This window comes from Phoenix dactylifera, chromosome 5 (assembly GCF_051530095.1).
Source record: "Phoenix dactylifera cultivar Ajwa chromosome 5, Ajwa_hap1_PhDact_Kaust_v1.1, whole genome shotgun sequence".
In the NCBI taxonomy this organism is placed as follows: Eukaryota; Viridiplantae; Streptophyta; class Magnoliopsida; order Arecales; family Arecaceae; genus Phoenix; species Phoenix dactylifera.
In genome coordinates, this window is record NC_143194.1 from 920,561 (window position 1) to 946,422 (window position 25,862).

Consider the following 25,862-nt stretch of genomic DNA (forward strand, 5'->3'; position numbering starts at 1 on the left):
TGGTTTTTGACAAAAGTGAAAGTTATTAAAAATCATTTTTATTTTTTTATTTCTCTTGCTGTCATACTTATTGTTGCCTCCTGTTAGCCTGTAATTAAACTTTCTGGGATAACAGATGGCCAGCTGCTGGTTACCTATGTTCAATGGAAATATTTGTCTATTTTATCGAGCTTTAAACCTTAGTCTTCATGTATTCCGTCACTACCCAAATATTCTTCTAGCTTTCTTATACTTCGGCCTGATATAGCTCGTTGGCCTGTGAAAAGAGTCTTATGGGCTAGATATATCTCATTTTTATCTATACCACTCTATGCCTACTACTATCCCTCCTCTCCCTTCATACTATTGCCATCATCATCGTTATCGCTATTATTATTGCTGCTGCAACTAACTATCACAGCAATTATCATTGTTGTTGTTACCACCACTATCATTATCGTCGCTATCATGGTAGGCACTACCATTATCACCACCACCGCCACTATTATCACCATTTGTAGAATTTATATTTAAAATTTTTAAAAATAATCGGCCAAAGCAAATTATATTTATGTTTTAAATTTACAAATATAAACATAGTTTCAGTTCTCAAGTTTTTTTTTAAAAAAAACAATCATTTATGCTGAAAAAGAAAGAAAGTGATTTAACTTTTTGGTTGCAGTGAAAAGGTTGTTGAACTTTCTTTTTCTATTTGAGGCGGAAGTTAAAATAATATTCTAAGAGAATACAAAATAAAAATTAACATCTAGCTTGTTCTTTTATGAGATGAGCAAATTTTAAAGATATAAAAAAAATTTTTAGTTAAGAATTTAAATGAATCCATTTCTGAGATTAATTTTTTTTAAGAAAATCAAAAGCAACACCAAACAAGCTATCAACACCGGTTTACAAGCTTCTTAGGGAATTTCTTGGGGAAATGTATCGGCACTTATCCAATTTCCATCAATTTTGCTATAGCAATTCCTTAAAGCCTCTTTCCTCACAAAACTAAATCCATCTTACCAAGTAATCTCCATCATACCATTGAAATGGCTACCATACCAAGTAAACTCTATCTTTTGAATGGCTAAAATCCTTAAAGCCTCTTTTCTCTGGAAACCAAGTCCATCTTACCAAGTAATCTCTACCATAGCATTGAGATAGTTACGATACCAAGTAACACCGGTTTACCGCCTTTCTACTCTAGGGAATTTCTTTCGGATCAGCGCTCATCCAATTTCTACATCATTCTTGTCATAGTTGTTTCTCAAATTAAGCCCATCTTACCAAACTATCTCTACCATACTATTGAAATAACTATCAAAAAGAGAGTTCAGGTGTTTTTCTTTTTCCTTCTCTAGCTCACTTGCATCAATTCTATTTTTGGTTTTCACATCTTGGTATAAATTATTTGGCATCAGTCTGTGCATTCAATGTGATGATATCTGTAGCACTCATTCCTTGTGATTTCAGAAAAGAGAATTAAGTTCCCAACTTTTAAATGTCTTTTGTTATCTCTCTCCCCTTACTCTCCAAGACTAGGTGTACAGGTGTTTTTTTTTTTGGTAAAAAATGTGTAGAGGTGTGTTACTTCCAATAAATCCCACTGTTTAGTATTGGAGTTTCATATTATCAGAGAAACAAAGAAACATCTGTGATAGCAGTCTTTTCTCACAAAACCAAAAGCAGAAAACCTGAATGAAGAGGAACTATCTCATTAATTTAACATTAAATATCTTAAGTCATGCCCATCAGATAATCATTTTTAACATCTACAATATGAAGAATAAGAAAGAACTTGATTACAGATGTCTGCTGGAATTTGATCTCTACCTCGCTGCTCCTGGCTTAGTCGTCAAGCCAAATCCGAATGGGAACAATGGATCATAACTCTTGTCACCAACATTCATGGGCAGCTGGTCCACAGACTTGAACCAGGTGCGAGGAAGTTTCCCGGTAAACCCATAATCCCCGAAAAGGACATCAGCAACACCCTGGCCTTCAGAACCAGGAAGCCAAGCAGCCACAAGTGCATCCATCATGGGAACATAGGGCTCAATCACAACAGGCCTGCCAGAGATTATGACAACTACACATTTGACAGCACCGCAGACCGTCTGGATGGTGCTTGGACCAGGATCAGGAATGGTGAGGTTGAGGCTGTCTCCATACATTTCGGTGTAGGGTTGTTCCCCAACAACAACAATGGCATAAGAGAAGTTGTTACTTTTGACAAAGTTGGCATCAGGGTTCTCAGAGAACACGACATTGGTCGCAGGGTCCACAGTAGATTTAACGGCATTAAGGATGGTGGTTCCTGTAATTTATTGGTAAGTTTACTACAAGATTTTTCATGCTTTCCATACACATCTCCAAAATGAGACTCTTGTGAGATAGATAACATTGAAATAAGATAAAAATGAAGACTCTCTGAACCAGCCAGAAAATTCTTACTGGAACTGCTAAATGATTTGTTCTGTATATATACAGGTGCTTCAAAAGCAAACATTACCACTGTGAATTGCAATCTAAGCTTGGATTAGAGAAGCACCAAATCAACATCTTGCAAGTTTCCAAGTCATAAACATTTCTGGTAAGGGTTACAATATTGAGTGGTGGATTTTCGATGATGACGACAAGTAGAACTAAGATATAAAATAAATACCACAGTGTTAAACCAGGAGGTAACAATATAAAACAATCACTAGTGATGCACCTTAGGAGAGTTTAGGGTTTAAAAAACAGAAGAAAGATCTAGGATAGCAAAAATTGTACTTCTGTGTTGTTTATCATTAGTTCCTTGGATAAATAGTAGATCAACAGCAATCATGGCTTTTTGTATCTTATAGTTTTTTTCCCATCCCCCCCCCCCCCCCCAAAAAAAAAAAAAAAAACACCACTACCGTCAACAAACTTGCATAATCTTATGTTAGTAACATAATGCTATGCACCTTTAAACATTTATGTCAGACACAAAGTATTTACATTATATTAACAAGAAAATATAATGTGTCAAAAATGAAAAACAAAGAAAAAAAAAGAGCTAGGGACGTTTTAGTGAACGCACCGACTGTAATTTCGCCACTACCTCCTTGCCACTCAATTGTCCACCCACCGCACTGGTAACCCAAGTTATCGGCATGACTCCCAGCAACAAGGATCTTTGGTGCCTTCTTAGAGAGGGGGAGCAACGGCTTGCTAGTAGATTTCCCATTTTTCAACAGCACAAGTGATTTCCTTACAGCTTCCCTTGCCAAATCTCTGTGCTCCTGTACAAGATCCAATAGTTGTAAGAAACAAGGGCATTTTCATTCAAGAGCGGCGGCCGTAGCTTGATGATCAGGATGTTTTTTGTAAAAGACAAGAAGAATTAGGTATTTCAAATAACACAGAAACAGCAGGTTGAAAAACAAGTGACCTTTTTCCCAAGCTGACCAACAAAGCTAAGATCAGCCAATGGGTTCTCAAAGAGACCCATGGTGAATTTCACCCGCAAAATCCTTCTTACAGCATCATCAATTCTGCTCATGGGGATGCACTTGTTGTTCACAAGGGAGGTCAAAGTGTCAAGAAACTGAGCATAGTCATTAGGAACCATTATCTGCATGACACCCCCCAAGAAATAATGTAAGGATACAAAAATAATAGATGGAAAGTAAAAATTAATCAGTGAATGTGGAACTACAAAAAGTGTTCCATGATTGAGTCTTGATACATGTCCAGTATTTCCTCATATAAACCTCATGAATAATGTTTCAAAGAAAACATTATAGCAAGATCCTTAATCTTCTAGCATTCTCTGCTGCGATATTGAGTCAAACTTTTCTACTTCAGACAGGTCAATGGGCGACATTGGGCACCTCAATACCATTCGAGTTTTCAAAAATTGATGCAAATGGCAGTGCCCCGCATTGTACTAAAAAGAACATAAATTAGAGCTATAGTACTGCACGCAAGGTTCGCCGTCCGACGTACCGATGCGGTCCGGTATCGGTACCGAACCGAGTCGAACCGGTACCATACCGAAAGTGCCACAACATGTGGTACTTAGCGCATGGCTTTAGCCACGCGCTCTCTCTCGTGAAGAAGACCCAATACCGATGCAAACTAGCTCGATTCGCACCGGTACAGGCCATGAATTAGGTCGGAACCGATTTCAATAGCCATACCGTATCGGCGCCTGTCGGCATCGGTACGGTATGGGCTGAACCGACCGGTACCGGTCGGTTCAGCAGACCATGACTGCAAGAAGCTATTGTGATAATATTTTCTTTATCCGTCAACAGCAATATGGTAACAACAGCTAACTTTCTATAGCGGATGAAAGAAATACTGACCATATCAATACCGGCATTGACGCCAGTCAGGACAGAGTAAGTATAATTTGCACCAGGTGGAGTAGTAATCCTATCAATGCCCTGCCAATCTGATATGACAAAGCCCTGAAATTTTATCAACATTCAACATTCAGTAATGTACCATTAATATTAAAAGTTAATGCAAGAAATGATCAAAATTGGAATTGGCTAGACTAATATCATAATATTTAGTGAACATTTATTCTCCAAAAGGAAAAGAAAAGAAAAGAAAAAGCTTCAGCAAACATCTCTACCTTGAAACCCAGTTTATTCTTGAGGAAGCCTGTGACTAGACCACGGTTGCCATGCATTTTCTCTCCATTCCAGCTAGAGTAAGAAACCATGACAGTAGAGACACCCTTGGCAATGGAGTCATTGTAAGCCGGCATATGGATGCTGAAAAGTGCACGCTGATCGATTATGGTATTATTTTCATCGATTCCATTATGTGTCCCACCATCACCAACAAAGTGCTTGGAACAAGCCGCTACATTGTTCCTGTCCAACCAGTTATTATTTTATTTGACTTCTTGATTTACCAAATATGCAATGGCATCCATCAGTGTCACCATGCAAGCTATGACAGACATAACAATTAAACCACATAAGCTTTATTTTTTAAGCTCTAGAGAATTGCTGTATGATTTCTTTACATGTATGCTATGTAAAGTAGGAGCTACCAAGCTTGAAATCTGCAATGGCTGTTACCTGAAAACTTAGAATTTGAAAAAATTTGTTAAGGTGTATGTTCTGTTGTATTTCTTGTCTTTTAGGACATGAGATCTAAATGCTCTAAAACCACCAATGGATCTCACAAATAGCAAAATGTTATACGTAAAAATTAAACAACATAAAATTTGACTGGAATAGATAAGAAGTTTCAATATACAAGATAAAATCAAGACTAGGTGGCAGATGATAGTGGGAAATAAACAGGATACTAAAAAGACAATCTCTTTTGAAATGCTTATTAGATTCAAGTCCCTTACTTTCCAGCAACATAAGGGAAACCCTTGCTATAATTTGCAGGGAGACCTCCCTGTAAACCAGGGATGATCTCAGTCATTGCTCGGACAATCTTGTGGTCTTCACTGTAGCTCTCATAGCACCGACCCCACCTTGGATCTCTACAAACCTGAATCATCTCAAATAAATCCATAATCAGAAAGTAAAAAGGGTACTGTCAGAAAACTAATTCTACTATCTTCCAATATTGAAAAAATTATTTTCTGAAAGGTATTCTGTATTGAAAATTCAAAACTACAAAAACAATTTATTGGTAGGATTAGTTTTGATGTTTTACCGCAATACATGGAGCAAATGCGTAAGTAATGCCTGTTGCTCTCACTTCAAGAGCGGTCGCAGCACCAATTCTTTTTACAAGATCAGGATCCCTGATGAAAGGCAAGTTTCTCGTAAGACCACAAACACAACAAGAAACTAGAAACATTCTTTTCTTGTGAGTGCTCCTGGATTGGTTTCACTAGAAGGGGATAACACTGGACTGCAGGAAAAAAAGAACTATAAAAGGGTCAATAATTTTTCCTTTAATTTTTCTGGAGTTTGTTGTCTTAATTATCTCTTATTGGATTGATTAATATATAAAAAAGAGTATGTCAACATCAATTTCTTTCCCCAACAAATAAAATGTGCATTTAATTAGCCTTAAATAGGAAGATTGGCAAATAAAGATTCATAAAGTTGACCTTGGATAGCTGGGACGAGGCTTGACAGTTATGCTTATTTGTATGTGTATTCAATAAGAAAATATGGATTTAGAACACATTAATAAATAAATTGAGATGCAAAAAGCAAGTTCATGTGGATGCAACTCAAGCAGCTCTAGAGAAAAAAAAAAAAAAGAGTACCATTGATTGACAAAGTTTATATCCATGCAAAATAGCAATAAGTTCCACCATATAGTAGTTTTACATGGAGATGCAAAAAGCAAGTTCATGTGGATGCAACTCAAGCAGCTCTAGAGAAAAAAAAACAAAAAGAGTACCATTTATTGACAAAGTTTATATCCATGCAAAATAGCAATAAGTTCCACGATATAGTAGTTTTACATGGAGATGTAGTGAAGTCATGCAGTCTAGATGCCACTGTAAGTCTATAACCATAGAGATATGACATCTGCAGTACTCAGATGTTGTTTCTATGAGGTGGAATTTTATCAAGTGATCAAAACTTCAGTTAATTCAAAATTGATGTACACTTGCCTTGTTGCTCCAAGACCAATATTGTGTGGGAAAATTGTTGCATTATATACATTATTATGGCCATGGACAGCATCAACACCATAGATCATTGGAATCCCTAAACGTGTTGACAGGCAGCCCTGCTGAAAGTCATTTACCATATTAACCCAATCCTCAGCCGACGCCTGAGGTTTAGGCACACTTCCCCCACCGCTCAGTATGCTACCTAGAGGACAACATCTTCAGCTTCAGTATATATTGGCTACATCTTCTTTTTCTACTCCTAATTCACAAATAAGAATAACAGTACATAAATAAAAATTAGACCCATACCTATGAAGTAGTCTTTCACAACTTGAGCCGACGCAACCTTTCTCTCAATCTGAGTCATCTGACCAATCTTTTCTGGAAGAGTCATCCGCTTCATCAAATCTGTGACCCGGACATTCAGTGGCTGATTTGGATCTTTATACTTCATATATTCTGCTTCTCCAGTCAATGCCCAGCATAAGAATAATAAACCACTGAGTAGAGGTGTCCAATTTGTTGCCATTCTCAAACAAAGCAGTAATCTTGTCAGATCTTTCTATTGACCTGATATCAGGATTCATAAAATTAGCATGCAGGTTTCAAATATTTGCTATGGAGAATAAACATTATGGAAATTAAAAATAAAGAGATCATTAATGTCTGTTGCTACCAAACTCAAATAGAAGAGTTATTCAGCACATAATAAACAAGCAATGTCTGTTGTTGATTCCAAATACAATGACAGATCAAATTATAATCCAAATAAAAAAGACAGTATATGAAAAAGCTTACAAGAAAGGGTCAAAAAACAAATTTGAAGAAAGGGTATATGAAAAGAGACTCGGCCAAGACTACACTCCAGCATGTAATGTTTATTATTTGTTGAATGATGTGCAGTGCACTAATAGAAGCTGTTGATAGGTGGATAAGACCAAAATCATTCTACACCAACATCACCAAATAAGGTAGGGCAACAATAAATTAGAATGAACACAAAGCATCAAAAAAAAAAATCTGAGGTTGACAACTTTTCATTTGGTTAGAAAACTATGACATCTACATGCTGTGGTGGTTGGGGCACCAACAAAATCCACAAAGAAAGTTACATCGAGCAACAGTGATCCATTCAAGTGACGCTTTCAGGGAAGCGGTAACCAGATCGGTGGGCAAGTAATCTGAAAAGGGAATGAAAGAACAATAATGATAAATACATGGGAAAAAAAAGGAAGACAGGAGCTCTTGATGCATGGAATACTTAATCAAATGCAGAGACAAATCTGGAAAATTCTCAGGCTCTAACTAAGAAACTATCTCTTCAATAAAGAAATGATTCTAGACGGTAGAAAAAAATGGAAACCTTAAAAAAGAAAATACGCAGAAAACCGAGATGCCCAATTTTTTTTAAAAAAAAAATATTTTAGCACAACCTGAGAGCAAAGCAGAGATATAAATAAAATAAGCAGAACACCGAGATGCCCAAAAACGTATTTTTCCTTTTTTTTTGTCTAAAAAGCACAACTTTAGAAATCTAACAGCAAAGCAGAGCAATAAATAAGCTATAATCCATCTTAAATCCCCACAGAAAACTCTTCTAACCCTCGACTCTGCCCACAAGACAGCCAAAAATAGGTATTTCACGACAGAAAACCACCAATATTCAAACAAAAGAAAAATCCAAAGCACAAAATCTACGATATGATCCAAGAAAGTAAATAAGAAATCTCAAAAGAATCTCCGGGAACCAAAGAATAATACCAGAACTTGTAGATCTTCAAAAGTTCGTACAAAAGAGATGTAAGAAAGAGAATTCTTGGTTCAGTTCACCACCTTAACGACACAAAAAAAAGGATTGATCAAAAAAATCCGAAGCACAAAATCTACAATACGATCCAAGAAAGTAAATAAGAAATCTTAAAAGAATCTCCGGGAACCAAAGAATAATCCCAGAACTTGGAGATCTTCAAAAGTTCATACAAAAGAGATGGACCTATTTCCTTAAAAAGCACAACCTTTTAAACTTAAAGTGCAGTAGCAGCAAAAGTAAGCTCCTCCCAGTTAGACCCACGCAAAAATCTTTAAAACCCCATCCTATTTATAGAAAAAGGTAAAGATCAGTGAAATACGACAAAACCCGTCCATATCAACAGGTTGTAAAGACAGATTCAAGAATCAAATCACCGGCATTGGCCGAATTGGAGCTGTAATCACAATAACAGAACCGAGCACGAGCTGAAAACAAGATCAGAAGCCAAAGAATACATCTTGTCATTGGAATCTTTGAAGAAACCAATCTCCCTCCCCCTAAAGCCTAAGAAGCATCAAGAAAACCAAATAACAAGCAGCAAAACACAGATATACTGAGAGAAATCTCTGAAAAGCAGAGCAATAAATAACTCCTTCCCCTTAAAGTCACCCAAAAATCGCCAGAAACTCTAAAGGTACACAAAGAAACAAGAATCAGATCACCGGCATTGGCTGATTCACGGCCGTAACCACAACATCAGACCGAATCGCGAGCCGGAAACCAGATTATAAACCAAATAATGCCATTAAAACCTTTAAAGAAGCAAACCGATCAAGAAGCAAATAAACCAAAAAAACTTTCTTGGTCAAGAAAAGAATCTTTAAAGAAGCAAAGCAATGGACATTTACAGAGGTCGAAGAAGGGGAAAAAATATAAACAAAAAAACCTTTTTTAAGGAAAAATCTTTAAAGAAGCAAGGACGTGGAGATTCACAGAGGCAGAAGAACAAAAAAATAATAACCTACCAAAAACAGCCCTAAACCCTAGTTTCACCGCTTCCTTCTTCGTTACGGAAGCAAGAGAGAGAAGGGGGGAGAGAGAGAGAGAGAGAGAGAGAGAGAGAGAGACGGCTTTTGGTCTGAGAAGGGAAGGTGAGAGCAGCACAGAGACATTTATAGGGATTTTAACATAATAAAAAAAAGGAAAAAATAACGTTAACTCCAAATAATTAATTAATTAATACTTCATTAATTGACTAAAATCAAGATCGTTGGGACTGCGCAACCTAGGTAGAGGGCCACCCCGAGAAGATTTTGAATCGAACTTAATCCCTAATTTGCCCCTAATTAATCCCTGGGTGATCTCCCCATCTAACCAATCTACGCCGTTGGATCGAGATTTGCCCAGGATCTAGTGATAAAATCTTGGGTCCACGTTGGGATGAGATTAGGGGCAAATCAGGGAATAAAGAAGAAATGTACGGACATAGAAATAATAAACAAGGGAGCAAATGTAGCCGTTATGGGACGCCTTTCCACGTTGCGGTGATGGTGCGCGGCGGGGGAACGGCCGGCTTGTCACGTCGGGAGGCACGACACATGATGACAGCTAATCATTTTGCTGGCGCGCAATAATATCCTTCTTTCCGACAAGGGGGTCTGATGACTAAATGTGGCCTTGCTTATACATGTGACCAGATGATAAGAGTTGGCCACGGCCTCATGATCGTCCGACCATCTTCACATACATAGCTATATATTGATTAAATTTTAAATATTTATATAAAATTAAAAATTTAAATAATTTTTTTGGCTAATTTTTTCAAATAAAAATTTGGATTACTATAAATGATATAAAATAAATCTAATACATAGCTTATGTTGACTACGGGGCACAGACTCAACAAAACTAACTACGGATTGGCCATGGTGCTTGTGATTGAATGTGAATCCTTAGCCTGACAAAGACGTTAAATGGAGAAAGTATATAAGAATTCGTGCGGACTTATATTTATGTAGAGCCAAAAAATTCAAATAATATCTTCCAACTGGCTTTTTTGGATGAGATTTTGGTTTGTTACAAGCGCAATTTAGATATGTTATGCAATAGAAACTGCATTTCAATTGTCATCCTTTCGGCACATAAAACATGCATTGGACATTTTTATGATCTATTTTATAGTTATTGGTGTTTAGCTAGCCTATCATCATCAAATAAAAGCTCTTGAGGTCATGTATTGATGGAAGGTGTTGAAGGATGCATTTAGTAGAGCGGATCCAAGGGTGTATATCCCTTCTAACAGGGATTATCTCACCAAATGCCCAAAACAAGCCATAGAGTAGCCATGTTTGTGCAAGTCCCAAAAATAGACTTAATTAGATAACATTATTCTGTCAAATTGGTGGAATGGAAACTTATCCCCTCCAATTATCATTTTGTCCCTATTTACTTTTGTTTTAGAGCTGATCCCTTAAACTACATTTTAACTTATCCCATGGAACAGACTATCCCTTCAACAGTACAAGGGACAAGCCTCCGAAAGTTTATCCCCTCTACCAAAACACAGTTTAAGAAGTGTGCTTGCATTTCATAGAATCTACTGGAGTCTTTGGTGATCAAACAGTAAACAGGGAATGTCCCTATACTTGTAGCCTTCCTAGTCCTCCTCCGCTTATTAGCTTTTGAGAATGGTGAGATTGTCACCCTCCTATTGTCTTCCTTCTTCTCAGTTTATTTTTGATGCAATTTTGGATATTATTCAACCAATGCATATTTTGGCTCTCGATGGAAAAGAAAAGGTGGACAAATTGGATTCTGAAAGGCGCAAAGATTTTGAGAGCATATGGCATATGGTGTTGGAGGCATCAGGCATGATCCGGGTGATTTAGTTTTGCCTTGAAGAACCAATCAATTCTCCAGGTAAACAAAGATTCCCTCCACTCTCCTGCAGGCAAGCTAGCATCAAAGCCACTTTCAAAATTGTAATTGCACTTGTGCCAAAAAGAAGAAAAAAAAATCTGGAAGTCAACAATAGATTTCTTTCTCTGCGAGTGTATAGAGGTGCATTCATTCGGACAAGAAGTTCAGCAAGAGGGCACTACACGATAGTTCTTACATCAGGGTTTTTGAGAAAATAATTTCAGAATTTACTTGGATCTTTCTACAAACTCATAAGATAACTATTGATTCATATTTTTTAGATTTTTTAGTTAATTAATATATTTTTTGATATTATATAAAATTATTAGACAATATATGCAATTTATGAATTTTATTGGTCTGTGTTTTGAATAAAAAATAAAGTTTATAATTTGGAGGTATTGCTTTTATTACAGAATATTATGCAAGTTGTTTATTGATATGATATGAAATCTGCCTATTTTGATTGGATAATTCGAACATAGCTAAACACTATTGAATTGAATATGACATTTTTCCACTTGAACTTATAAACATGAGTGAGTATTTAAGAAATATTGGACTTGTAAGCATGAAGTCTTCCGTGCAAACTTATGATTATAAGTATGAATATTTGACCTGCACTAGATACTCTAGATTTGCTTTTCAACATGAAATGATTTTGGCACATATGCTTATTTTCAGTAAAAGTACATACTAAAATTATTCTATGAATAATCAAGTTAAGGTATCCATTATTTACTACTTTCTGTGACCAGTTTAGACTCAGTTTAAACTTCAATTGAACTGAAAAATGAAGATAGAAAAGATCACTAAAAATTCGAGTTAGGAAATAGAATATCTGATTAAAAGCATTCCTTTTCATGGTCCCAAATGGATGTTAAACACTTTCATATCCCAAATGCAAAGATGATAAAAGACTGATAAAGACATTGGAAGAACAAGTTCATCATTTGAACCCTTCATGATAAAAATATAAAAATGGCCACCTTTCTTGAAAGTAAAGAACAACGGTCCACACCCTAATTAAGCCTGAACTGATTACGACTCTCTTGCAGACCCAAAGCTAGCAAGCCATCAATGTTCCCTAAATCTGTGCCAAAAGAAACCACTAGTTTGTTGTTGCTGGCTCTGTACTAAGACCAAAACCAAACGGGAAGAGAGGATCATAATGTGGGTCGCCTACGTTCATTGGGAGCTGATCCACAGACTTGAACCATGTCCGAGAGAGCTTGCCGGAGAATCCATAGTCACCAAAGAGCACGTCTGCTACACCCTGGCCTTCAGTCCCAGGGAGCCATGCAGCCACGAGAGCATCGATCATGTGCATGTATGGCTCGATCACGAGGGGCCGCCCGGAGATTATGACAACAAGACATTTTATGTTTCTGCAGACATTTTGGATCACACTTGGGCCAGGCTCAGGAATTGTAAGGTTTAAGTTGTCTCCATTTGTCTCTGCATATGGCTGCTCTCCGACTGCTACAATTGCATAAGAGAATTGATCATGATCGACAAAATCGGCTTCAGGGTTCTCAGAGTAGACGACCTTGGTGGTGGGGTCAACAGTGGCCTTGATGGCATCAAGGATTGTGGTTCCTGTTGCAAAGGATCACTCGAAGTTCAAAACATTACCATGCTCTGCTATGTCTGAAAGAAATGAGAAACAAAGTCAGTCTAAGGTGCTTAGAATGTTTACCGATTGTTAGATTGTTCCCACTGCGTCCTTGCCAAGTGATAGTCCATCCTCCACACTGACAGCCCAAGTTGTCGGCATGGCTCCCAGCTACAAGGATCTTCTTGGCCTTCTTAGGAAGAGGCAATAGTGGATTGTCCGTAGACTTTCCATTTTTCAACAGTACAAGTGATTTCCTCACAGCTTCCCTGGCCAGCTCCCTGTGCTCCTATTAGAAATAATAGTTTCAGCGGTCAAACGACATTATTATGGGAGCCATTGAATAAGTTTCAATAAAGCTAGTAGTAGTTTTGTCTGCGAGAAAAAAAAATTCAGACAGATATCAGACTGAACAATAGAATTTTTGGTTTATCATTTCTTTTACTGTTCTGTGGTCCATCCTATTTTGACTGCTGAATGTAGCTCATGAGTTGGTAAACCAGTATAAGAAAGCGAGTAACCTTCTTCCCGAGCTGATCAGCTAAGCTGAGATCAGCATAAGGCTTTTCAAAGAGACCCATGGTGAACTTGACCCGAAGGATCCTTCTTATAGCATCATCAATTCGGCTCATGGGGATGACGTTGTTTTTGACTTGGTATGTGAGATCATCAATGAACTCTGGGTAGTCATAGGGAATCATTACCTGCAAAACATGTAAATTAAGAAAGATAATAGCTGCCAGCCAGGAACTTGGTCCGCTAGTTGGCACCCCTCTCCTCAGCACATGCCCTGGAGAGAGGATCCAGCATCAAAAATGGAAAATGAAAGGTAGAACACAGAGAGAGAGAACAAAATAAAAAGACATATACTGCAGAAGAAATAAGAGCAAAGCAAAATTAGGCTTTTCAGGTCAAAATGATTGCACACATGTAGTGTGTTTATGTCTACAACACACTACATGTAGTGTCTTTCAGGTACTTATTAAGATGTTCAAATCAAAACAAACAGGGTGTAGTTTTGTTCTTCTAGAATATTTTCCCCTAATGCCCTCATATTTCATGTAGGGATCAAAAAACTCAGCTGAAATATTGAAGAAGGTAATCTACAACACAGCTTGTAACTAATGAAGCACATGATGCCATAAGGTGAATCTTGGATACTAACCATGTCAATGCCAGCATGAACTCCCGCTTGTATTGAATATGAGTAATTAGCATGTGGAGAACTGGTAATCCTGTCAATACCTTGCCAATCTGATATCACAAAACCCTATTAATTTGACAAAAAAAAGATTTCAGCCTAAAATATTTAGAAATTGATATTTTAGGAATTAACACGACAGAAACCAATAAATGATGAGTTGCTATCTAATGGAGTATGGATGTAAGGACTATCCACTAACCCTGAAATGGAGCTTGTTTTTGAGAAAGTCCGTCACTAGGTAATGGTTAGCATGCATTTTCACTCCATTCCAACTTGAAAAGGAGACCATCACAGTTGAGACACCTTTAGTGATAGCTTCATAGTAAGGAGGCATATGAATGCTGAGCAGCCCATGTAGACTGATGATGGTGTTGTTCTCATTGATGCCTTTGTATGTTCCGCCATCGCCAACATAGTGCTTAGCACATGCAGCAACATTTCTCTTGCTGGATGTAAAAGCAGAATTGTAATCACTCAGCACAACTGTAGATATTATTTAATTCGGGTATACTTTGTCACAGGATCCCATTCCATTGATGAAAGGATCTAAGGGTTTTGATGGGCATAAAGCAAATAAATAATAACAATAATAAAATAAATTAACCTTTATAGATTCAAAAAGTTCAAACTAAATCAAGAGTTATAACCACCAGCAGACTTATAAACACAAAAAAGTGATTCCAAGCTTCCTTTATTAAACATTTTTCTTTAAAAAAGGAGCCTTTTAGAAGAATGACTTGATGAGATTATCGCATTAATGACCACACTCATAATCCCTCCCTTTTAACAGTTGAGTTTGTAAATCCTTCTCCATTTACGAATGGGAGCCAAAATATGAAATTAAAAGATGTTGGCTTTATATAGAGGAAAATTTAACGGATGAAACTAACTTAATTGAAGATGTTATTAGCAGAAATATCTTACGGTCCAGCAACAAAGGGAACTCCTTTGTGAGAATTTGCTGGAATTTCTCCTTGTAGGCCAGGGATGAGCTCTGTCATTGCTTGGACAATTTTTGTATCTTCGCTGTAGCTTTCATAGCAGCGACCCCATCTTGGATCTCTACAAACCTGCACAAGGCTCGAGCAGAAGAAGACGACTGAACAGAATGGTCCTGGATGTTCTCAGCGAGATATGTCTAGCTTATTTATCTTTTCTATAAGAACCAAAATTCACAGCAACAGGATGGTTTTATGTCATTGTTACCGCAACACATGGAGCAAAAACATAAGGAATGCCTGTTGCTCTCACTTCAAGAGCAGTTGCAGCACCAATTCTCTTCACAAGTGCTGGTTCTCTAATAGAAAAAAAAATACATTTTTAACAAGAACACAAAGATTATGAACATATAAAGAAAACGCTATGGAATAAAAGCAGGTTTACTTAATTTGATTATCCTTTGTAACTACTCTAACAACTAAATTAAGCTGTACTTTAGGAAAGAAAATATCCGGAACCACTTGAGCTGCCAGAATGGTGAACTGCCAACAATGCACTGATTGTTTCAAGTCATTTCACCCAAAGTGTGAACAAGTAGCAACTATAAGTTCAATGCTATCAATACATATGCTGGATATGGGCTTACAACCATGAGAACTTTTGACACTCTTTGATGATAGCAAGCAGTGACGCAGGTATTGCCTTTTCAAAATGACTAAAATACTATTAAAATATTTTTTTCTAAACAAAGGTACTTAGAAGAATTTCAGTTTGTTTGCAGATGTATGGCACCACTGCTGGTGTACATAGTTCCCTCTTCCGAAGTTCCTGCAGGGCCACTAGCAACACATTAAGCTGGTTGTGAAGGGGAAAAAAGGTGCATCTATAGATAAAGTACATTATTTGGATTTTGGCCCATTACTTTGACAAGTCTTAAAATATGGTGCATGGCTACAAGACTTGCAAAGCAAAATGTTTATATGTGGATGCAAAAATGAAAAAAAAAAATCTACAGTTTTTTGGTGACAAATTAGTTTCATCACTAATCTTTTTTATATATGGTGACTGAATAATTTTCATTGCAAACAAATTTTGATTTTTTGGCAAGGATAACATCTCATTGCTAAATTATTCATTTATAGTTTTGGCGCAAAATGTAGACTATTTAGTGATGAACAGGGTTTCATAACACATTCTTTGTTGTGTAAATTTACATCGAAATAGTTTTTATTGCTAATTATCTATAGTTTTTTGGTGACAAATTAGTTTCATCACTAATCTTTTTTATATATGGTGACTGAATAATTTTCATTGCAAAAAGATTTTGATTTTTTGGCAAGGATAACATCTCATTGCTAAATTATTCATTTATAGTTTTGGCGCAAAATGTAGACTATTTAGTGATGAACAGGGTTTCATAACACATTCTTTGTTGTGTAAATTTACATCGAAATAGTTTTTACTGCTAATTATCTATAGTTCTATATGATTTTTAGTGACAACAATATTTCCTTGCTAAATATACCTTTATTGTACATATACAATTTTGTTGCAGAATACTCACTGTTTGATGATGATCAGGATTTTGTCGCCTATTCATTATTGTATAACTTTTACGATGAAATATTTCTCGTTGCTAATTTTTTACGATTTACATTTCCGACAAATTAGTTTTGTCGCAAAATATAGACTATTTTGCGATGCAAAGGTTTCGTTGTTTTTTCTTATAGTGCTATTTACTAATGACTTATGAGTCTTTGATATGAATTAGTTTCATCGGTAATATCGAACCTTATTTTTTGTTACAAAATTATTTGCATTACAAACTGATTTGATTTTTAACAATGATCATATTTCGTTGCCTAATATAAATCTTATATTATCTCATTACTTGATTTTTTTCTTTACAATGCTCAATTTTAAATATTTAAATAAGTTAATTATTCTATTTTATAATCAAACCTGATCCAATTCATTTATTAAACAAGTTGCATAAGGTTAGTTTGGTTAATAATTAAATAAATAAAACAAAGTCATGCACATATAGGCTAGAGTGCATTCCAGTTAAAGGTTAAGGTACAACCAAACCAAACCCAATTAACACCAAAATTATGAAATCAAACCAAACCAATCAGCATCGAAGCCAACCTAATACAAATCAATTAATCAATATCGGAGGTTCAGGTCAAGTTATCCAAAAATCTTAAAATATAAACAAGTAATAATTTATATTCAAAAACATGTACTTGAAAATTTTTTTTAGAAATAAACATTGCATATATCTGACAAATATTACAAGTAATGAGCTTTTTAACTACATATATTTATTTGTAAGAAACATGTATAGAACTTTTATCTTCAATCTAAAATTTAATATTTATGATCATAATATTTTTTAGCTATTCCCAGAAAAAAAATATTTGATGTTTATCAGTTATTAGAGAGGCAGTAAATTTAATGAAGATTATTAAATGTTACTTTTTAATTAAAATATTTTAATAGAAAATATGCTATTTTCAACATGATTAGGCTTGATCCATTTATGGAACAGCTTAATGTGTCTGGTCGGGTTAACAATTAGATAAGTATAGGTTGGGTTCAGCTCGGGTTTTTCAACCAATTTAGTTATAGTTTATATATATCAGTGATTATTAAATGGCTCCAGTTGCCTGTCAGGCAGGTAACAAAGAAATCACCACTTGATATTTGACCTATTTGCAAACTAATTAAAGCAAAATAAGGAAGCCCAATTCACTTAACGTCACGAGTAATCCTACCAATCTGCTTCCAAACCTTGCTTCTATCTATTCCAACAAGCGTTGCATCATTATATCATTAGGATCTTTGCTTTTGTCTTAAACAAGTAAGAAAATTCACAAACAATATCATACTTTTTTGTCCTAAATGTACCAAAACATGATTTAGCAGTACACACCAATATCAAAGATTGGAATATCGTACAACCACTTAGAATAAAGCACATAGAGTCCCCTATGTTCAGCTTGTTGTTTCGATTATTGTTGATACGGATACGGCTAATTTCTCTAATCATTCTTAACTAGGGGTGTCATCACATATATTACGTTCTGTAGTTAATTTCCTTTAGATCAAATAGCACTTACAAAGACTATCATTAATATGCTTGATTTTGAAGAGCAGAAAATTTTGAGCTACAGTTCTCTAGTCCGTACTCTGTTGTTTCTAAACAAGACATGAAATTTGAGGTAGCATATTTTGATGTTTCGTTGCACTTCTTATACATTGACACACATTATGTCTCAAAGGTTTGCGGAGATTCCTTGACAGCATTAGCTTATTGTCAGCCAGCAATCATAAGCAAAATTGACATTTTATGATTACCACATCCATAGATTGATCTATTAAAAATTAAAGGAGCACTCTCCAACAATATATGAATTCTTTGGCCATTCGTCTTGTTTAAAACATTTTCATGTTTCCTTATCCAGAAGAGGATGATAAAGAGCCTTATCGTTTTCTTCATAAGGTAGTATTCCTATAATAATATCCTTTCTTATTAAGACACACAACCTCATGCTTGTTGACCATTCACCAAAAAGATAAGTCTCCCTGATTGTTGTTTTACATGATAAACTCTAACTAGAGGTATGTTTGCATTTCACTGTATAGACGCTGAAAAAGCAACAATATGATGTTTCAATGGCAGGTGTTCTGAAGGAATCCATATAGTTGGTTTGTGCATGCATGCATGTAATTGTTGGTTTGTAGCCATAACGGATTTGGGGCTTCACTATTTCGCACATCAGCATCCATGCTACTATCCCAAAATTATATTCGTCTTAGCCATGGTTTGACAGCTGTTATAATGTTATAACAGCCTGTTATAACACAAATAAGGGCAATAATTTGGCATTTCCATTGTTCCCATCATAAAATAACATTTCGTTCTAAAATTAAATCTTAAACCAATTCTTTTTTTTCCACAAAAAAGGTTCATACGACCTGAAAAGTATTTTTTTTAATAACAAAACTGTGAACTAGGAAATAATGTTGTTATTTTTCTACAATATTATGAAAAATCTTTCTCAGCTCACTCCAATACTCTGAAAGATCCATGTACAAATTCCACTCGAAAAGCCATGTACAAATTTCACTCTAATAATTAGCAGCAAGACTAAAAGGCTATCACATCTACACCCATATCAAGTTGGAACTTCCAAATCATTTAAACAACATCTGAACAAATAAACACAATACCGTATAACCTACTAATATGGTATATCATGGTTAACCTTCCTACACTAACCTTAGGTCAAACCTTTCTTATCATGATCAGAGATAAATCATCCAATTCTTCTGTACTCATCGAATACCAAACCTAATAGATACATTTTATTACAATGCCTAGTAAACTTACACATAAGCACTGAATTTATTTCTACTACTTTTGTTATGTCCCAAGTGATCATAACCTCAAGATTTGATACATTTCTATCACAATCCCCAATGATCCTAAACCTAAGCTTTGATACCATATTTGTCATGCCTTAGATCCGGAGCATGACACGACCGTGCTACCATAGGGTATAACCCACGATAACACGAAGCCAAACCTTAAATCTTAGATTTCAAATCTATCTTAACTTCCAAATTCATCTCAAAAAAATAGAATAAATAAGAATCCAATTTCATTATCCACTAAATACAACCAATATTGATTCAGAGCATCTAAATCCAAACATAAATATCAAACCCATACTCCTCAAAATTTAGAAAATTACTTAACTACAAATTCATAATTAACTGAAGAACTAAAATTCCGTTGTATAGATCGCCAGGCTTGCTAGCACGAACTCTACGCCTGGACCATTTGTCATTCCTATTGACCCTATTTGCCTAGAGAGAGAAAAATAAAAATAGAAATATATGAGCGACACAACTCAGTAAGTAAATCTTACATTACTTTATCGGATCAAGCATAAGTTTTTCAATGTCAATGCATCAATTAAAAAAAATAATAGATATTCCAAAATAAGCATGTCATAGTACAGTCTATCATGAATAAAGCAAATCATGCATGAACAAATCATCCATTTTTCATAAACATAGTTTCAAATTTATATTACAAATAAATTCGTAAATCATTCTTCACGTCGTTAATCCTATTATGGATCAAAACATTGCTCACAAATATTCGTGCCATGGTCACTATAACCCATGACAGAGCCATCATCGTAATCGACAAGATATCATAATTCGTATTCGTTACCAACTATAACCCATTGGCAGAGGGCCGTTTTCGTTGGATGCTAGCTCCAGGATGTCGATTGGCCCCTATTTCTACAAACAATTATAGCAATTTGCGAGCCTTTAGAAAACTTATATCTTTTTCTTAAAACATACACATAAATAGATGAAAAACATTAAATGGCATGATCATATTCATATCTCACAAAACAAAGCTATTTTTATAAAAATATTCATAAAGCTATTTTTCATAATAAAGCATGATTTTCATAATACATATGTTGATCCATGATTCCAAGAAAAGCATGATATTTCCACGAGCAAATTTTATGCACAGAAAATGATCATTTAAAAAAAATAATGAATAGAAGATCTACTTACCTCTTTCGTCTTAAACCGTCAAATTTCACTAGGCAATTCAGTTAATCCTATTAAAAATATTAAAAGCAAAATTAATTTCTATTTGATGATTTTAATCGAATAATAAGAAACAGGGATGATTAGCCGGATGATAGTGTTCGACGATTCTGGGTGGGTCAGGCCTGAGTGATTCGATTAATAAATCATAGGGTATGAACTTGATCAGGGCCAAGGCCATTTAATGTAGTTCATCCTCAGTGGGTTCTATGGATACTTGACAAGGCTAGATCATCGATCCAATAAAACTCGAATTCGTAGATCAGGTCGACAGAACCTAATACTGGGTTCCATAGATCTTCTAGAGAAAGTAGAGAGAGGAGAGAGAAGGTAGAGAGAGAATACTCTTTTTTTTTCTCAAAATAGGGGAGAGCCTGTCTCTCCTCTTTTCTTCTCGGATCAAGGGGGTGGTGGCCACTAGGCAGCCAAGGCGCCGACTCCTGTGGCCGCGGCCCAGGGCGGTCTCTCAACCAAGGCATCGCTAGCGATGGTGGTCGGTCGGCACAAGGAAGAAAAAGAAAAGAGGATCATCAAAGAACCGATCAACTCGGCCTGTTCATGGCTATTTCCCTAACCCACCACCACATGATCTCAAGGGTCCTTAGGGGCGGCAAGGCTTGACCTTTTTTCGGTGGTCGGTGGCGGTGAGCACGGGAGGAAGAAATGTCGAAACAGGGCACCCCTGTTTCGGATTAAATTCCGACAATTAGCCGGCTCAAACACAAGCAAGGGAGGCTATAAACTTAAGAAAAGAAGACAAAGGCAAGCGACACTCACCTCGATCCGGCAAGATTCCAGCACCTCTTTCCGACGACAAACCGAAGAGGAGATTTAGAGAAGAATCATCAAGATCGGCAGCGATTCTTGGAGAAAGCGATGATGGCTTTCAACAGAGGAAGAGTTAAATAGACAAAATCCTAGAGTTCTACTAGAACTTGGATTATCAGGATATTTTTGATTTTCGTCGGAATCGGAGGACTCCACTACATCGTGTCATAGGGCACGATGGCCTTGGGCCTGGCCTCTTCGGGCCGGCCCACAAGCCCAAGGGCTGGGCTGGGCACTGTCGGGCTGCGCCTAGCCACTTCGAGCCAACCCACAAACCCTAAAAATCAGAGTTAGTACAAGAACAATCTCTTAGGTGGTCTCTTGTAATGGAACAATACTGTAATTGAAACCTGAACCTTAGCCATTCATATAGCAATTAAATGTTGCATGGAAGCTGAAACACATCTCTTTATAAGAATCTACTATCGCCTCAATCCTTTATTTGACCAATTTTAACAATCTGCTCTATCCATCTTATTCTCTGATGTTCGATCAATAAATGGTCCTACTTCAGTTTTATTCTCTGATGTGCATCTCCCCTTTATCTTCTCGTAAATATTTCATACTTATTTTTCACTTTAGGAAAAAAAAGATATGGTCATTGTACTAATTCTATTCTCCATTCTCTCTTTTAATTCCTTTTTTTTCTGCAACTTCTTACATCTTCCTTTTCACTTTAAACAAGCCCACTAATTTATTGCCAAAAAAAAGCTATTTAATTGCTTCTCTCATCTCCTTGTCATTACTTTTCCACTCTGTATTAGTCTACCTCATTATTTTTTAAGCCAATCTTTTTACTCCGAAGTGCAATAAAAAATACAAATGTTTGTTACAATATACCATAGAACTCAATTGAAAGCACTCTAAGAGGACAGGTAAACTTATATATATGGATTTTAAAAGTTTATAAAGCTAGAAGCCTAAATATTTTCTTGCTGAGCAAAACTAAAAGCCTTAAAAGTTGAGAAGCATTTGAGGCCAAAAGGAAAAGCAAGCAAATATATGGACTATGGAGTATCATGGAAATAAAACAATCAAGCTACAGCACAGAAAAAAAGGAGCTGTAATCGTATAAAGCAACTCATCTCCAATGCAGTTATTATATGTAAGAGATAATGTCATCAACAAATCAAGTTTGAAAATTTGTGCCATTTATTAGTTTCTTGTACGGACAAATATTTGTAAATTCACCAAGCAGCATTAAGCAATGAATCACAAAGTAGAAAAGGAAACAAAAAGATAACCACCAGATTTATATGCTGCTATCAATTGAAATATACTTGCCTGGTAGCTCCAAGACCAATATTATGCGGGAAAATCGTAGCTTTATAGGCGTTATTGTGACCATGAACAGCATCAATGCCATAGATCATTGGAATTCCCAGACGGGTAGAAAGAGCACCCTTCTGCATCTCATTTACCATATTCACCCAAGCCTCCGCAGAAGCTTTAGGAGCAGGCACGCTACCTCCCCCACTCAATACACTACCTACACCATATATTCAGTTTAAAAAGAACAAATCATCTTCTGATGATCTATCTGTTTTCTGAATTAAATCAAGAGCCCATACCTATGAAATATTTATTAATGACTTCAGATGTTGCATTTTCCATTGCAATTTGCGACATCTGACCAACCTTCTCAGCCAGAGTCATCCGGCTTAATAGGTCGTCTATTCGAACATTCAGTGGTTGCTTGGGGTCCTTATACTTCAAATACTCTGCTCCTCCCATTGCCATCCAGGAGCATAAGAATAGAGGAATAAATATGAGCCTTAGGGAGTGCTCCATCTTTACAGTACACTATAACCACTTGTTTCCAATCCTGACAGAAGATGAGCTAAAGTAAGATGCAAGTGATGAAACATTATGAAAAATAGAATTAGTAATAAAATGTATTAACATCGAAAGGAATAAAACCATAAATAAAATTGTAAACATACTAAGGTGAGCATTTCTACAATTATAATTATCTCGACAGTTTATGCTCTGAAGGTACAAGAGAAGATATTGCTATTATATTCAAATACTTTCTTTTTCTTTAATGATTTGAAATAACTATTGATTCAGAGGTACAGAATCATCTCTAAGATCAATCCTTGTCCAACAAACATTGGTCGACAAAATTCTAACTATAGTTGAACTAACAAGAAACATCTTCCAAACAAATAATGTCCAGAGAAAATAAGCAAAAACATGAGACGAGGATGTAGAAATAATAAAAACCTATACCTGGCCATAGCAGATCTAAGCACTCCTAGATAAAAAAACATTGCTGCGCTAAAGATGTAGGAATGCCATCACTATAAATAAGTCCAAACAATTGATCTCAGGAGTTGATATCGAATGTCTACTGTAAAAGTAAGGTATTACTTCATGCTGGCAACAAGGAATGAGTACAGGATAACTTTGTTTCTGCACATTTCAATAGCATACAATTCCAATAAGAAACCATTTCTACAGACATCATCAACCAACATATGGCTATCTAGAAAATGTCTGATTTCTTCTTTATCAACAAGTGATAAAGCAGACTGATTTCTTCTACATCAACAAGCAACAAAGCATTCAACCCGAGATAAATTGCATCTTTCTTCATTTCCAGTGGTATGCCAATTGGCATGGGTTTTCCTAAAATGTAGACAAAGCCAATACCAATATGGATACTGGAAGCCCGCTAGCATACATTCAGTAACACAATTTCATCGAGGCAAAAATAAGGTAAACTAAAATATTCCCTTGGCACTATGCAGACATTGCCATCATCACCCGAAAAAGCTTAAAGAATGAAGTGCTTAATAGTGGCTAGTTAGATTTGGGGGGAAAAAGACAAAGGTAATCGAAAGGATAAAAAATAAGCGACGCTTAACCTGAAAGAGCGACGCTTTGATCTGTGTGGAATGGTTATCATAAGGGGATTATGGAATAAAAGTATAAACACCATTATCTATTACATCACGACATCTCGAAACTTCTAAAACTATGCCGTCATGGTGTCATTTCCGTCAATATTATTATACTTGAACCATTTGGAATCCTTAGCTTATGAGCTAGAAAGCATTTCAAGCCAAAGACTGAAAAAAATCGACAAGAGGAAAAGAAAAATGAGCCAAAACAAAACCAACAGTTTCCAACCCAGAGATCGGTTATCCAATCCACGGAAGTGTGATCCGATTCCATCATTACAAAGCAGGAGTAGAGATCTAATCATAGTTTTGTAGACGAGTAAGAAGAGAATTTCTTTTTTTCTTTTTCAGTGAACAAAAAGGACATTTCAGTCTTGCTTTACAAGAAAGAAAGATTTTTTTTTAGAGGACTAATTTGGAAGAGGCTGATCCCATTGAATGATAGCATGGGTACTCATATCAACCACAACCAACAAAATGTTGAGATTGCAAAAAGATGTTGAGAGAGAATCTAAAACCAAAAAAGGTTGAGATTCAAGGCTACAAACGAAACCAAAAGAGAATCTAAAACTCTTACCAATAAAAACACACACACAGAGAGAGAGAGAGAGAGAGAGAGAGAGAGAATCTAAACCATACAAATTTCAAGAAATGGCAAGAGAAGAAACAGCAAAAACAGCAGCAAGAAATAGGAGAGAGCATACCAATCATCAATGAGAGCCCAAATGGATGGAGAGAGAAGGTGAGAGGAAAGGTGTTGCGAGGAAGAGGAGTATTTATAAAGTGGTATGGGTTAAAGGTTGGACTTCTGGAGAAGGCGACGACTAGGGAGCACTCCCACTTGCCGTAGGTACTGAGAGGCAGACAGAAAATGATCATGGTGGGTTAAAAGCATTCCTTCTATATATTTTTGCAAGCTGTTGTTGCCTTACCTCTTGGTCGCTTCACTCCACTATAATTATGCTTGTGAGAAATATTTACAATGAAAACATCCAAGAGCTCAAGGAAACATTGATAAATTTCAAAGTACCAACTACAAGTTTCATATCTTAAAGAAAATTCCACAAAGTGGTATGCAATAAAACATAGAAGACCCTATTATATTACACACATCCACCTAATTGTATAATTTTTGGAGATAGAACTTGTAGTTATTTTGAGTTTGTTTGGTTTGTGATCAGCATTGAGATTGGGATGAATCGAAGTAGGAATCAGGATGATTATATTCTCCGATATATTTGGTTCATAACTGAATTTAAAATTAGAATGAAATTTAAATGCTACGGTCGGGTTAAATTAGATTTTGGATGGACTGAAATTTCTTATTCTCCTTTTGAAATGAAAATAAGACTTCTTCTAACTAAATAGTTCGAATAAAAATCATTTATTCTTATTTTCATTTCAAAATCCAACTTGTCTCAACCCATGATGCTCTTTTAACTCATTACTGGATGGATTACACTGAGGATTTGAATTGGCTCCTACTGGGAGTGGTC

At 36.0% G+C, this 25,862-nt stretch overlaps 2 protein-coding genes and 1 long non-coding RNA gene across 13 annotated transcripts; 1 reads left to right on the plus strand and 2 right to left on the minus strand.

Moving 5' to 3' along the window:
• Positions 1-1,674: 1,674 nt before the first annotated feature.
• Positions 1,675-9,456, minus strand: LOC103708265 (uncharacterized). 7 transcript variants are annotated; one of them, XM_088721251.1, is made up of 11 exons: positions 9,338-9,454; positions 7,629-7,743; positions 6,872-7,132; positions 6,560-6,764; positions 5,641-5,841; positions 5,327-5,472; positions 4,592-4,835; positions 4,317-4,421; positions 3,398-3,580; positions 3,047-3,248; positions 1,675-2,296 (listed from the first exon to the last, which is right to left on the minus strand). In XM_088721251.1, exons 5-11 carry the CDS (start codon positions 5,785-5,787, stop codon positions 1,809-1,811), a joined length of 1,515 nt encoding a protein of 504 aa, XP_088577377.1. In that variant the 5' UTR covers positions 5,788-5,841; positions 6,560-6,764; positions 6,872-7,132; positions 7,629-7,743; positions 9,338-9,454; the 3' UTR covers positions 1,675-1,808. The 7 variants fall into 7 exon arrangements, with proteins under 7 accessions (XP_088577377.1, XP_038985453.2, XP_088577378.1 ...); XM_039129525.2 differs by lacking the exon at positions 7,629-7,743 and having other exon boundaries at positions 5,641-5,731; positions 9,338-9,456; XM_088721252.1 differs by lacking the exon at positions 7,629-7,743 and having other exon boundaries at positions 9,338-9,452.
• On the plus strand, positions 2,175-2,822 carry LOC148703294 (uncharacterized). The gene is made up of 2 exons (XR_015986817.1): positions 2,175-2,309; positions 2,470-2,822. It is a non-coding gene; the product is annotated as an uncharacterized LOC148703294 (long non-coding RNA).
• A 2,600-nt stretch (positions 9,457-12,056) lies between the features above and the next one.
• Positions 12,057-25,389, minus strand: LOC113462764 (uncharacterized). 5 transcript variants are annotated; one of them, XM_088721256.1, is made up of 10 exons: positions 25,299-25,389; positions 23,032-23,285; positions 22,745-22,949; positions 15,257-15,347; positions 14,975-15,120; positions 14,250-14,496; positions 14,012-14,116; positions 13,368-13,550; positions 12,931-13,135; positions 12,057-12,830 (listed from the first exon to the last, which is right to left on the minus strand). In XM_088721256.1, exons 2-10 carry the CDS (start codon positions 23,249-23,251, stop codon positions 12,343-12,345), a joined length of 1,890 nt encoding a protein of 629 aa, XP_088577382.1. In that variant the 5' UTR covers positions 23,252-23,285; positions 25,299-25,389; the 3' UTR covers positions 12,057-12,342. The 5 variants fall into 5 exon arrangements, with proteins under 5 accessions (XP_088577382.1, XP_026660685.3, XP_088577380.1 ...); XM_026804884.3 differs by lacking the exon at positions 25,299-25,389 and adding an exon at positions 25,071-25,248; XM_088721254.1 differs by lacking the exon at positions 25,299-25,389 and adding an exon at positions 24,586-24,646.
• Positions 25,390-25,862: the final 473 nt, after the last annotated feature.